At 30.9% G+C, this 12,773-nt stretch overlaps 1 protein-coding gene across 1 annotated transcript in view; it reads right to left on the bottom strand.

Annotated features, from left to right (window-relative positions):
* The window catches only part of LOC106463703 (NADH dehydrogenase [ubiquinone] 1 alpha subcomplex subunit 11-like), a 13,249-nt gene extending 2,093 nt beyond the window's left edge, over positions 1-11,156 (bottom strand). Inside the window, exons 1-3 of the mRNA XM_013923761.2 lie at positions 10,949-11,156; positions 6,877-6,972; positions 1,758-1,877 (exon numbers count right to left, since the gene is read on the bottom strand). Of these exons, the coding sequence (XP_013779215.1) occupies positions 1,758-1,877; positions 6,877-6,972; positions 10,949-11,033 (301 nt within the window). The 5' untranslated portion in view covers positions 11,034-11,156. The remainder of the gene's footprint in view (positions 1-1,757; positions 1,878-6,876; positions 6,973-10,948) is intronic.
* Positions 11,157-12,773: the final 1,617 nt, after the last annotated feature.

The following is a 12,773-nucleotide window of genomic DNA, read 5'->3' as shown; positions in this document are numbered from 1 at the left end:
TCCATTTGTACATCTTGTTTCCTTTCTTGTTACAGTCGCCACTGGTGCTGTTTTTCTTGCCACTGTTGTAGTCTCTCTTCTTGTTCATTTTCTTTCTACTCCAACCACTGCTGTAGTCTCTCTTTTTGTTTATTTTCTCGTTCTTCTTGTTTCTTTTGCTGTTCTTATATTGCTGCCATCAAATCTGCTAAGTCATGGTTTGATTTGCCATTTCTTGTTTCCATCTCTCTTTTTTTCTTTATCCCACTCTCTGACACCAATTTGTTACGTATCTGCTTGTTTGTTAATTTCCCGTAGAAATTCTTTCCTAGAAACTTCAGTGATACAAGTCCTTTCTTGATTAAACTAGTTTATTCTTTCTCGATACAAATTTTAGTAATACACAGAATTTCCAGAGTCACTTTAAACTTAACAACCTTTATAACACACGCTATAATTCGCAGCGATTCACACACTTTACTTACGGTGCGTACTGTTTGCTTGACTCAATTATCTATCTCTGCAATGCTGCTGATTTTTCTCGCCAGGCTTATATATTAAAAAAAAGAGGGCACCTCGATCAGACTAGAGTTGCCGGGCAAATTCATGATCCTTCAAGAAACTGCAGCGCGCATGCTCCCAGCGTCACGCAGCTTCTGCTGTCGCAATAATACCATACACCTGTAAGTTTAATAATGGCTGGAGACGGCTTGAATGGGTAATGAAGAAAAACTTTAATATAAGTTTAACATAACAGCAAATGTAAATTTGAATGAGGAAAATTATGTATAAATAAAATAATATACACTTTCTTCCTTTGCATGTTAGAAAACCTTCAAACTTATTTGTTTTTTATTAAAGCAAGTACACATTTAATAAAGATAAGAGCCAAACTGTAATTAAGGTATTTAAAAATTAACGTATTTACTTCACAATAAATAATTAGATGAAACACACCATATGATCAGAAACAGTATGAAAACATCAATATATTAAACACTCTGATCTCAAACTCAAAGCTAAACAAAAATAACATTACATGATTGACTAAACATGTCTATGAATTCAAATACTTTTTCTGTAGTGGAGATATATCCATGGGTGCCCGCAGGAAGGGTCAAGAGCCAGCATTCCCCCCCCCCCTTACATTTTACAAAAAAATTGCACGTATTATGAAATAAATTTAACATCATAATTAAACTAATTATTTTTTAAATTTTTATTAAAACTCTATATTTGTGTTTGCATTTAATCACACATATTATTTTAGTCTGTTGACTTACACTGTTAAAGCTGATCTCCTACAATACATTTTTTGCCCCCCTTGAAAATATTTGTGGGTGCCCAGGGATAGATCCTTTTTTTTCATGGCACACACACTGTGCCATATCAAACAGTACAGTAAGAAGACACCTTATTCTTGAAGACCTCATTACCAAACTCTTGTATAAGAACACAGAACTAACAAAAGTTATTATGCACTATGACTGTCAAAATCTGTCTTTCAGACCAATATTATAAGTGAAGTGTTCCATCCAAAACTATTGCTCTGTGTACCTCATATCATGGTTTAAAATTGTACCCAACCCCTTTAGGTCCAACAGTTAAAAGTCAATGAAGAAATTTAATCACTGATTCATATAATTAAAAAGGGTAAAGTAAATCAATGCCAATTTTTAACATTTATAAATTAAAAAAAAAAGACTACAATTTTAAAAACCTAAAACAAACATTTTTCTGAATATGAATCAACAAGACACAAAAAGCCCACTACTTACATTTGGCTCCCATGATGCTGCCAGCTGCACATCCTCCAATGAAATAGTTTAGTGGATCATCTTTCTTTCTCAAGTTTGTTGCAACACATGTAGTAGCACTAAACACAGCTCCCATAGTTGCTACATACCAAAATGTATTTGTTAACACATCTATACATCTAATTATAAAGCTTATAAAATATGACAAAAACAAAAGGAAAAAATATACTATTACATGTAAACAAAATGAAACATATGGATTCATTTGAAGATCATCACAGAAAAAAGTTGTTATAAAAAGGAACTGTGAATGATACAATACAAATGTATCATTGAGTTAAAAAGTCATTATTTTTAAACAAAATAATGACCAGAAAACAACAAATAAACATATATTCACCACTAGTAAGCTAATTATAAGTAGATCAGGACTAAAATAATTTTCAAAGTAACTTGCAAATTAACAAAGAAATCTTGTTTGACAAATAATTTAAAAATGCTTGTGTCATAAGTTATAAAACTAAAACTTACAAGGATTAAAATGAATTAAATCATCAGTTGGAGACCTTACTGCTTATGATACTTATGACCTGTAATCTCAATAATATCTCATGAGGTGTGGCTAGCCTAGGAGATCCAGATTAGTCTTAAATCCAAACAGTTAGCCAACAATGCAAGATAATCCTCCTAAGCATAATATTAATTAATAAGAACTATTCAAAAACATTTTAAACATTATAACCAATAAGATCAAAATGAAACTAACCCTAAAGAAAAATTAAATACCAAAGGTGCAACTCTATTCTAGGGAAATTTGAGGTCTTGGAAAAATGTTGAAACAAAAGCAGCAAAATATTGCGATCTGACACATTGTATCAAAATTTGTTGGTGAATTGCTACTATTTTTAAGAACAAGTTCAAACTGACATAGACCAATTGTTGACATTTCAAAAATGGAGTCACCTTTATCTTTGTCAGACTAGATGTTGTAACTTTTGCTAACAGTATTCTTGATTGAGATCAATTTATATCTAAGTTCTAGCCATCCTGAACAGAGGGCCAATATGTTTAACTATTTTTAAACAGAAAAGATCAAAATGTTGCTTTTCATATTATGATACATGTCAAATGATCATATTTTCTGTGAGATAAATGGCTTAAGAGCATAAAAATTAAAAAGTAAAAATTAAATTATAGATTTATTGTAGTTGAAGTCAGCTTTTTTGCAGTTCAGACCCTGATTAGAATATCTTTCTCTATTTCCTCGCCAATGAAGGTCTTGTTTTTATTAATATTTCTAGTGAACAGCACTCTGCGTGGAGGATGCGGTCACTGTCTCTGTGAAATTGCCACTCTTGCTCAGTCTCGGCTTGATGACGAGTAGCTTGTCTTTTTTATTGGCTGTTAAAACACATTTTCCTTTCTTCTAGAGTCTCACTGTTGCTTTTGTTGCATATTTTTTCCTGCTTGTGATTGGTAATCAGAACTGTTTATTCTTTTTCTTGACATTTTACTCTGAGGTACATAATCAGCATCAGAAATGTTTATTGTACCTAACTCCACTCCCAAAATAAAGTGAATAAAACCAATTTATTTTACAACTATCGCAGGTTCAACTTGTCTATTCTTTAAAAAAAAAAGTCTTGTTTATCAGTAAACACAAAAAGTGTTTCATGGATTTTTATTCTGACACCACAATGGCAGCACACCTCTCTATAAAATTCACATTCATTTTTCTGATGTCATTTCCACTTAAATCAAACCAAAAATATGATCCATCTTCTGAGAAAAACATTAGATTACATAGTTTCATTGACATCAAAAATGTGATGATGTCAAAGACATTAAACCTTACTTCAAACTACACAAAAGTATAATAAGCTTCAATAATTTACGTAATATATGTGTGTGCATGTACATTATCACAGAAAGGAGGTTACAGTACACTTCTTGTGTGTAATAAAGCTCTTAGACTTACAAACCCAAAGTACTAGTCTGGCTAAGTTTTAAATACTTAGAAGCCCCCTGCCACGTTGTTAAAATCTTTCTTGTTAACAAGAATACGTACATAGTAGTGTTTATTTCATATTCTTCATTACTAAACATCAATGACAAAAGAATGTGGACATCAACAGAATAAAAAAAAGAGTTAAGCCACAAATAAAACTAACTAACAATTTCACATGAACCAGAAAAAAGAATTTTTTCAGAGTGAGAGATTTAATCATATTTAATTGATTAGTTTAAAACTTAAATGTTTGTAAAATTTATAGAAAAGCTCTTAGCTAATTCTCTTTACAATACCAAGAATTAGACATTTTGTTCTTCACTACACTTCCTCTTTTTTTTCATTATGATTTGGCAATTAGCATATTTTTAGCCACTACTGATAAACTTTTTACAGAAATCAGTTTCATTAATGTAGTATAACACTATCTGACTTTTTCATTACACATTTAACCACATACAGTCACATTATGTTCTACAATCCACTAGTGTTGCAATGAGAAATCAAAATTTTTGTCTTTGAACTATAATGCTGATATGCAAGTTTAGAATATGATACTTTACCTTTATGATAACTCTTGACTAAATATCTTCTTAATAAAGTGGAAATGGGACAGTAGATAGCGCAGAGATGCCTGACACCATAAGGGGCAAAGAAACACTAGTCTTTGAAAATAGATATTCTAAGTAATGATGTGGAACTCAAAATTCCATGAGACCAGCTAACACTTTCACAAAATATCAGAGTCACACATTTAAAAGTAAATGGTGCTTCTAAATCTTTTTTCCAATATTAGAGATATACCAGTGACATATCCAACCATCTGGCTTTGGAGTAAACCAAGAAATAAGACCCAGGCACTATGCTTCCCAAAGGAAAGATCAAGAAGCTAAAGTAAAAGTAGTCTAAGAAGTATAAATTGAGTCACCTTATTAAATTTAGCAAATATTGGACCTAAGAACATATGTAAATGTACTAAAATGTAGTTATGATGGTGTTTATATAATTTGAAGTTGTGAGATATCTTACAAAGGATTCCTGGTGGCTGTCACTAAAAAAATACATGAAATGTCAAAGAAAACTAAGATATGCCACATAAACACCTAAATAATTCAGTAATCAAGGTCATTTGCAAAGGTCATCAATTCTCACGGAACCAAACACTGGTAATAATGAGAAGTTGAAACAATTAGAATGTTATGGTAAAAATCAGTAAATTTCCTGCAAAAAAACAAAACAAAAAAGTTTATGCAGTTGCAAAAGGTCTACGCATTTAGCATATACAAATTTTAATGTGGTCTGAATGATTATTAATGATGCACAACTTTGAAAATAATTATAAGAAATATTTAAATATAGCTTGATAAAGCAGATTATTATGTTCATGTAAAATAAAAAGTAGTTTGAGCAGTTAATTTACAATTTGTGGAAGCTCTTGCAATGATAAACAAAGGAAGAATCTCAAGGGAAGTTTAAAAAACCCATTAATAAACCACAACTCTCAGAATTTTTTTATTGTTTCTTTAAATATTTTATTTGTTCCTGAAAATGTTTTCATAATAAATCTGTCTGAGAGCTACAGAAGTTTTCCTCTGCAACAAAAGATAAGGCAAGCTTAATCTGGTTTAGCAAATACTAAACACACAAAATTAACTATAATAAAATTAAAATTTTTGTACATTAAATGCATAGACTTCTACAACTACATACATCTTTATGATTTGCATGACATATCAGATATTTTGTATGAGTAAAATCCTGTTTAAAAGCCTAATCCACATTTTAAACTTTAGTTATCTTTAACACAATTAAAGAAAGCCTTTTAGATTTCCTAATTTTTTAAAAAAACTAAATCCATAGTTTTCCTATATTTCTGTAAATTTTCCCTCCTACCTGTCAAATTAAACCTCTTTAACTTATGGCATTTACCCTTGATTGTGTCCTTGTCATTTTTAGTAATCCAATTAGGATTGATCTTCCTTATTATCCCTCAATGACATAGGTGTAGAAAACCATCTTGAATAACTTAAAGAAGACTCTCTCTTCTCCCCCACTACTCGACTCCATCAAATCCCCATCTATGTGGCCAAAGTTACAATTTTCCAACACTGAAAATATATTTCCAACAGGTACTTACTTCCACTCACATATATAGCTATTTTCAGTGCTGCCCTCTATTTGCAAATTTTTTCGCACGCCACAATCCTTTCACTTTCACGTACCCCCTGGTTCAAATGATTTAACAGATTCACACATGCAAATTGTCATGCAACAAACCTCTGCCAATATACACACCCCCCACACATCTGACTCCCTCTATGCTATTCTAACTAACTATCATATCTCGTTTGGCAGTACTCATGTTTGGATATTTTATTTAGTACTTCTTCCTCGAAATTTTAGTTTTCGTATCATTTATTTTCCAGTTTCCTATTTAAGTAGTTGTTAGTTGTACCTCATTTCTTTGTGGTATTATTTAATTTTCTACCTACTTATAGAATTTAACCAGAGGAGAGTGGAACAGAGTCAAATTATTGTCACAGTTAAGAGAACCATCTTATTTCTTTTGTGCATTAATAAAATTTTTACTACTTTATGGCTACAATGTACCCATAAAAGGAATTATCAAATTTGTTTACAGAAGTTCATTTGCAAGTTCAACAAAGTAACAAAGTTTTTTTTTTGTTTCTTTAACATTAAAATACACATAACATATATATTATTATGTAATTCTTATTGCATGCTATACAAGTACTAATTTACTTCTAAAAAGCACACAGAAACTTTATAAGTATCTACTAGAAGATAGTAGTATAGATTAAGATAAAATAAGCATTATGAGATATAGTGAAGAGTAGTATTGTAAGATATTATACACAGTTTCTAATAATTTACAACTAAACTAACTGGACAATCAATCAATACTACAGCAATAAAATAAGTCATATAATTATTTTCAATAGGAGCAAATATTCTTTTAATGAAGGAAATATTACTCTTTGAAAAGTGCTCCAGCATTATTTATCCTTTACTCAACTGCTGCACTTAAGTTTAGTGATTTGATATTACTTTAGTCAAAATGCAAGTAAAACTACACTGATACATAGTCATCACATTGCAGAAGTAACTTACCAAATGGAGCTACCCAATAGTTTATCCTACCAAGTGCTTGTAAATATCCCTGAGGATGACTCACTAAGGCGATATCATAAGCTGAGATTCCAAGTGCTGTAAAATAAAATGCATGTTTTTTTATCACAAAAATCTTTAACTTGTAAGTTGTAAATTGAATTACTTTTAAAACAAAAATTTATCCCTGCTTAGATTAATGGTTCCCAAACTTTTTTCATGGTGTAACCCTTTGCCTTAGAAATACCACCTTCACAGTAACCCTATGTTACAACAGCAGGGGTCACGTGGCGTTGGTAACACGTAATAGGTATCTAGAAGATTTGAGATAAACGTTAGTGTGTAACGACAGCGAAAGTCAAGTGACGCTGGTAGCACGTGTTGAGAGCCTAGAAGATTCTAGAAGAGGCGGTATTATTGTATATAAGTGCGCTAGACAGAGAGAGATGGAGAAGAAGAAAGAGAGAGAGTGGGGAACCAAGGACAGCAGTTACAGTCGGCGGGAACCGAGGATAGCAAATACAGAGATCGGAATTATAGTTGCTGACAGGCGGAGATAGAGACGGACAATTGAGTCAAGCGCAGTAGAAAGTGAGTGAATTGTTGTGAACTATAGTGTGAGTAACTGTGAAAATTAAGTGTATTGCAAAGTTGTATTGAGGAAGAATAAACATGTTTTATTTAAGAAAGGACTTGTATTGTAGAAAAATTAACTAACAAACATACAGAGACGTAACACCTACATTAAAAAAATAACAATAATGCTTTATTAAAGTTTTCATAAGTGAATGGATGGGAATACAATAACACATTGGATTACCAAATTATAAAAATTATGTTACATCAGCTGAAAGATGCAAAAGGATAACTGTGACTTAACACATTCAGTGCAAACTATGTGTTTGTTTTAGCAAGCATAGCATCTCCAAGCATGGTTGTTAGTCATAAATTGGCTTTCACATCTTTCAGTCAATTATGCTCCTTTATGTTTTCTGCACTAGTAAAAAAAATCCCAATTTGCAAAGATATCAAAATATGATGCTTTATAGAGTTATTTTATTAATATAATTTTTAATAGATAAAATGTAATAAAATATATAATATTGCTTGTTTTCTGTATATCTTACAGAGAAATAAAATTTTCTATAGTGCTTGTGACCCCACTGGGATCAAGACCCACACTTTGGAAAACTCTAACTTTGATAGAACTATTGCTACCAAACTGTTTTTATTTTGGTCTATATGCACTGATTGTTATTCTAACACACACAAACAACTTTAAATGTATAAAGATTTGTTTGAGATCTACTATTTAATTTTTCATTATTTTATCTTAAGATTATGACTAACCAAAGGTAACCTACTTTAAACACATATTTTTATAACTATGTACAATAAGAAATTATGGATTTAGTTTTATTTGTAGTGATTCTGAAAATGTAATGCTGAATGTTTTATTTCAAAGCAGATAATTCATTATATAAAAATAACAGCATGTCAAAGACCCCTGCACATTTTAATTAGTAAAAATTTTTATTCTTATAAAATCAGACTGGTTTCATGACTCATAAGTAGTCTGGGACTATTCTCTTAAATCTTCATAACATTCTTCCATAAGCATTCTTATGCATATACACACACACATCTGTTTGAACTTATTCTGAACGGAATACTTTACATTGAAAAATAACCTGAATAAGAAAATTAAGATGGATTTAATCCTTATCTTTCAGAATAAAAGGGGAAGATGCATGATGACCAACATATGACTAATATTTCGATGACAAGGAACCCACTTTGAGACTAATAATGCTTGGAGATGGCTTGAATTAAAGTATTAAAGTTTTTGTTCATTACTCATTCAAGCCATCTCCAAGCAGTATATGACTAATATGATTCCTAGTTCTCAAAATGTCAAGAAAATATCTAAGAAACTACAGGTCAAATACTATACTTTTTGTATTAGCAAGATTTTGTACTTTATTGAAAGAAAAACAATAATTTAATAGTTTATTTCCAAACTTTCTGTAAATATAACTAACTGATGTTTCACATCCCCTAAAGTCGGTACATGATCTTCCAAGAAAAAGTGCTTTCCTTAACTGTATTCAAACATACTTAAATACCCCTAATATAGTTTAACAATTCCTCAAGTACTATACATTTCTCAACTTACTTGGATGAAGCTTATCACACACATATACAGTTAGACGGTAATGTACACAACTTATAGTCTAATGAGTCAAATGAACTTTATCACTTGACGGATCCACTGACTCGGTATAAAACTGATATGTCCCCTTATGTTTACAGAAATATATATTCATAATAATATTTCAATATCTGTACACCCTTAAATAAAGAATGTTTCACACCATTCCTAAGCTATGATTAATAGGTATAACATGTTCCACACCATAATCCATTCATAAACCATCCATGTAATTAGTTACCATACACATAATCTGACAAGAGGCTGTCAAACAGCAAACTTTAAACATTTTCATAGACTATAACTTTAAAGTAGGAATATGTCCATCACAGCCTGTTTCACCACTCCACAACATTCACTAACTATAACACATACAATACTGCATATGCCTGAACTCCTTTTCAAATATCAAATATTTTCTTTTTCTTGTTACATTCTTCCAAATTTATTTTTATCTTGATGTAATCACTCCATTTTATAACAATTACTATCAAATAAAAAAAGTGCTTTTAATCAGCCAAAATATGAAATTAATCACATATTTTGATGATTGAAACATATTACTGTCCAGAATGTTGAAACAGCTTTCCTCCTTTCTGTCCATCCACATTAAATATGTAAATATATCTCTACTTCATCATATGCTAGCTCCAGTATTTTCTCAATTATACATCTCTCATAAAATCTTATATTAATAAGTAGCCAACATCTTATGCAATAATTTATATTTATTGTATATTGTAAACACTTCAGTGAAGCCTAGCACTATTAGGCCATGTTTACTAACATGATAACACAACTAAGACTTGTAAGAATAACATTAACAGTTACATCACTGTAACAATAGATTATATTGTATAGTATAGACTTCCTTTTATAAGTATTATTATTATAAAACCTTCTCAAATCTTGTCATATTTAATTTTTCAGCTGTTACAGATATTTTACTTTATTATTCCCTGTTGCTAACTCCATGCATCTTGTTAAGTGACAGAAATTAAACTTAAAATAACTCTAAAGTTTGGTTGTGTTAGACAGTCACTGTATTTTAAATATACTGTTTTACATTCAATATGGTTATACCTTAATTAGAGTACCAATATTCTACCTGTCTACTGCATGATTCAAGTATTCATTTAATTTCCTATTAATATTATTTATACTTTTGTATCTTCATAAACGTTAATTTTTCGCTAACTATTGAACTGGTGCTGTCCTACTTTATTTTAGCTAAACACACTTGCAGCAATTTATTTTAGATGTCAGGTTCCTCTAAGCTACTGTCAGGGAAAAATGTGGAAAATCTTATAAATAATATCATACTGATGTTTCTTTGTTCAGAAACTTAAATCTACAACAACAACACTTGAAGTTGAGCTTTGAAACTAACATTAACAACAAGTTTGTGTTCAGTAAGTGAGATATACCCTCTCTTTTAAATTACTTCATTAATACTAATAGTACTGGTTATAATAGAGAACTTATTTAATGGTATTATTTTAATTTTAATTTTTATACTTTTACTATAGTATAAAGTTGTGTATTACTGTTAGCTTAGTACATGGATTTATGACTAAACTAAATCACCTAGCGAGATAGTATTGGGTTTACACTTTCACAGACAAAATTTCTATTAACATCGAGGGTATTCAACTCAACTGATGAAACAATGCATTAATTAATAAACACAATATTTAAAAGAATGAACGTAGAAAACGTATATTTAATTAGCTATGCTCATTTCATTATCAGGATGATTTTTAGTTTTGATCTACATAGGTAGTAGTAGCAGCTTGCTGCTTTAATATAAATCTAATATTAATAATAATAACTAATTTAAATTAAGCAAAAATAATGAATTACCAGCTAGTGTGGCATATTTAGTGGTATACCACATTTTTTGGAAACAGTCCTCTCCATCTGGGGTGTCGTAGTAGCTGTAGCCCATAATGATTAGTATGTTTATCAATAAAGATTCATCCAAACACCTTGTTTCAGTACTCGACTTAGCCTAAGCACCATGAAAAAACGACCTTTCCTTCTTACTCTTCTGTCCAAGTTATTTGTTTTCCTCATAGGTGGCAAACTTATTTTTGCAATGAAATATATCTTCTTAAATTATTTAGCTTAACGTTTGTTCGTTTCTTAAGGACTTTGATGGATATTACTATTTTCATCAAGCTGATTTTCAGTCCATTTTATAATAATTATATTTACTGCTAAGAAGAACGTTTTTTGTTGTTGTTTTCTCAATAAACATGTAACAAAAAAGAACTGGGAAAACTGTTAACAATGTTAAACAAAATAAAAATAATATAAAAAAAATTAGCTACTCTGTGAAATCTAGAAAAAAAAAGGTTGTTTCCTTAACGCTCTGCTGGTATAGTAATATCATTAATTTCAAGGTTGGTGAGTAAGTTAGAACAACCTTGATTGATGTGATTGACTTGGGTCAAGTATACCAAAGGTCGGGGTTTTCAAAATTGGGTAGGAGCCGCAGAAAAAGAGAACGGTTTTTACATATAAGTATTACGGAATGAATCTGAATTCTTTGACCTCGACTGAATTTGAAGCAAAGAAAGAAGTTGGACTCAATTTACACCATAGTGAAAGTATCTGTAATTAGCACTCAAAAACTAAAGTAAAAAAGCGTATTTTGTGCCGTCTTTACTATAGAGGTTTATAGTGTACCTAAATCTGTGTTTCAATCTAATTTATTACTATTGCTAAAATATCTGTTCTTGACTGAGAAATCATTGCAATATATATATACATGAAATGGCAATGTCATTCTTCTTGGGACGCAGGCGTTACCCAAATAACTATTTACAATTCCCATCACCAATTAATGGAAGTTGTATCCTCTGGAAAGGATCACTGTTTATTTCTACATAGTACACCCCACTTTACATGAATCTTTTCCACGTCAAAATGCATATTACAGTTTCATTGAATGACGCAGTTCGGTAGGTAATGAGGATGAGAAAAACTCAATGGTTCCCTTGACCTACATTCTACGTATACAATATGTGTAGGAAATTTATTTTATAAATTGTCACAAACTCTATTTTAATGTTATAATTTCGATACAGGTTAGAGGTCGCATAACGTTGAGTCACTTCATTAGGCTATTAACATAAGGACATTCTTATTATGCATTATTCGTGAATCGGTAGGAAATCGATAATAAAACCTCCTGAACGTTCAAAGATTTGGCTGAAACTGTTCGTGATGTAATATTCCCGTTTCGCAGTTCTAGTAAATAATGTAGATCCACATAATCATCACTTAAGAAAATTGAAAACAAAACATAGATAGTAATGAAAAGAAAATATATTGAGTTTAAGATGTTGAACACTGCTCCAGACTTTTATTTAGAAAATTATCATACTGTTACGTCTCCGTTTGTTAATTAACTTTCCGTAACTTCGTTCCGACGAAACTTGCGACACAAGTATTTACTTAATAAAACTGGTTTATTCTTTCCGAATATAACTCTGCGATACACTCAACTTCAACAATCGCGTTAAAACAAACGCTAATCAACGAACGTCAACAATACTTCCGACTGCAGTTCAGTTACTCACTATCTACCCACACGCATCACCTTCCTTACCGCGTCACGTTTTCCCCTCTTATATATATCCGCCTACCCCATCTAGTAAGAACTTGAACATTCGCCAAAGTA

The sequence above is a fragment of the Limulus polyphemus genome, unplaced genomic scaffold, assembly GCF_000517525.1.
Source record: "Limulus polyphemus unplaced genomic scaffold, Limulus_polyphemus-2.1.2 Scaffold1464, whole genome shotgun sequence".
In the NCBI taxonomy this organism is placed as follows: Eukaryota; Metazoa; Arthropoda; class Merostomata; order Xiphosura; family Limulidae; genus Limulus; species Limulus polyphemus.
This window is presented reverse-complemented; position numbering and strand designations above follow the sequence as displayed.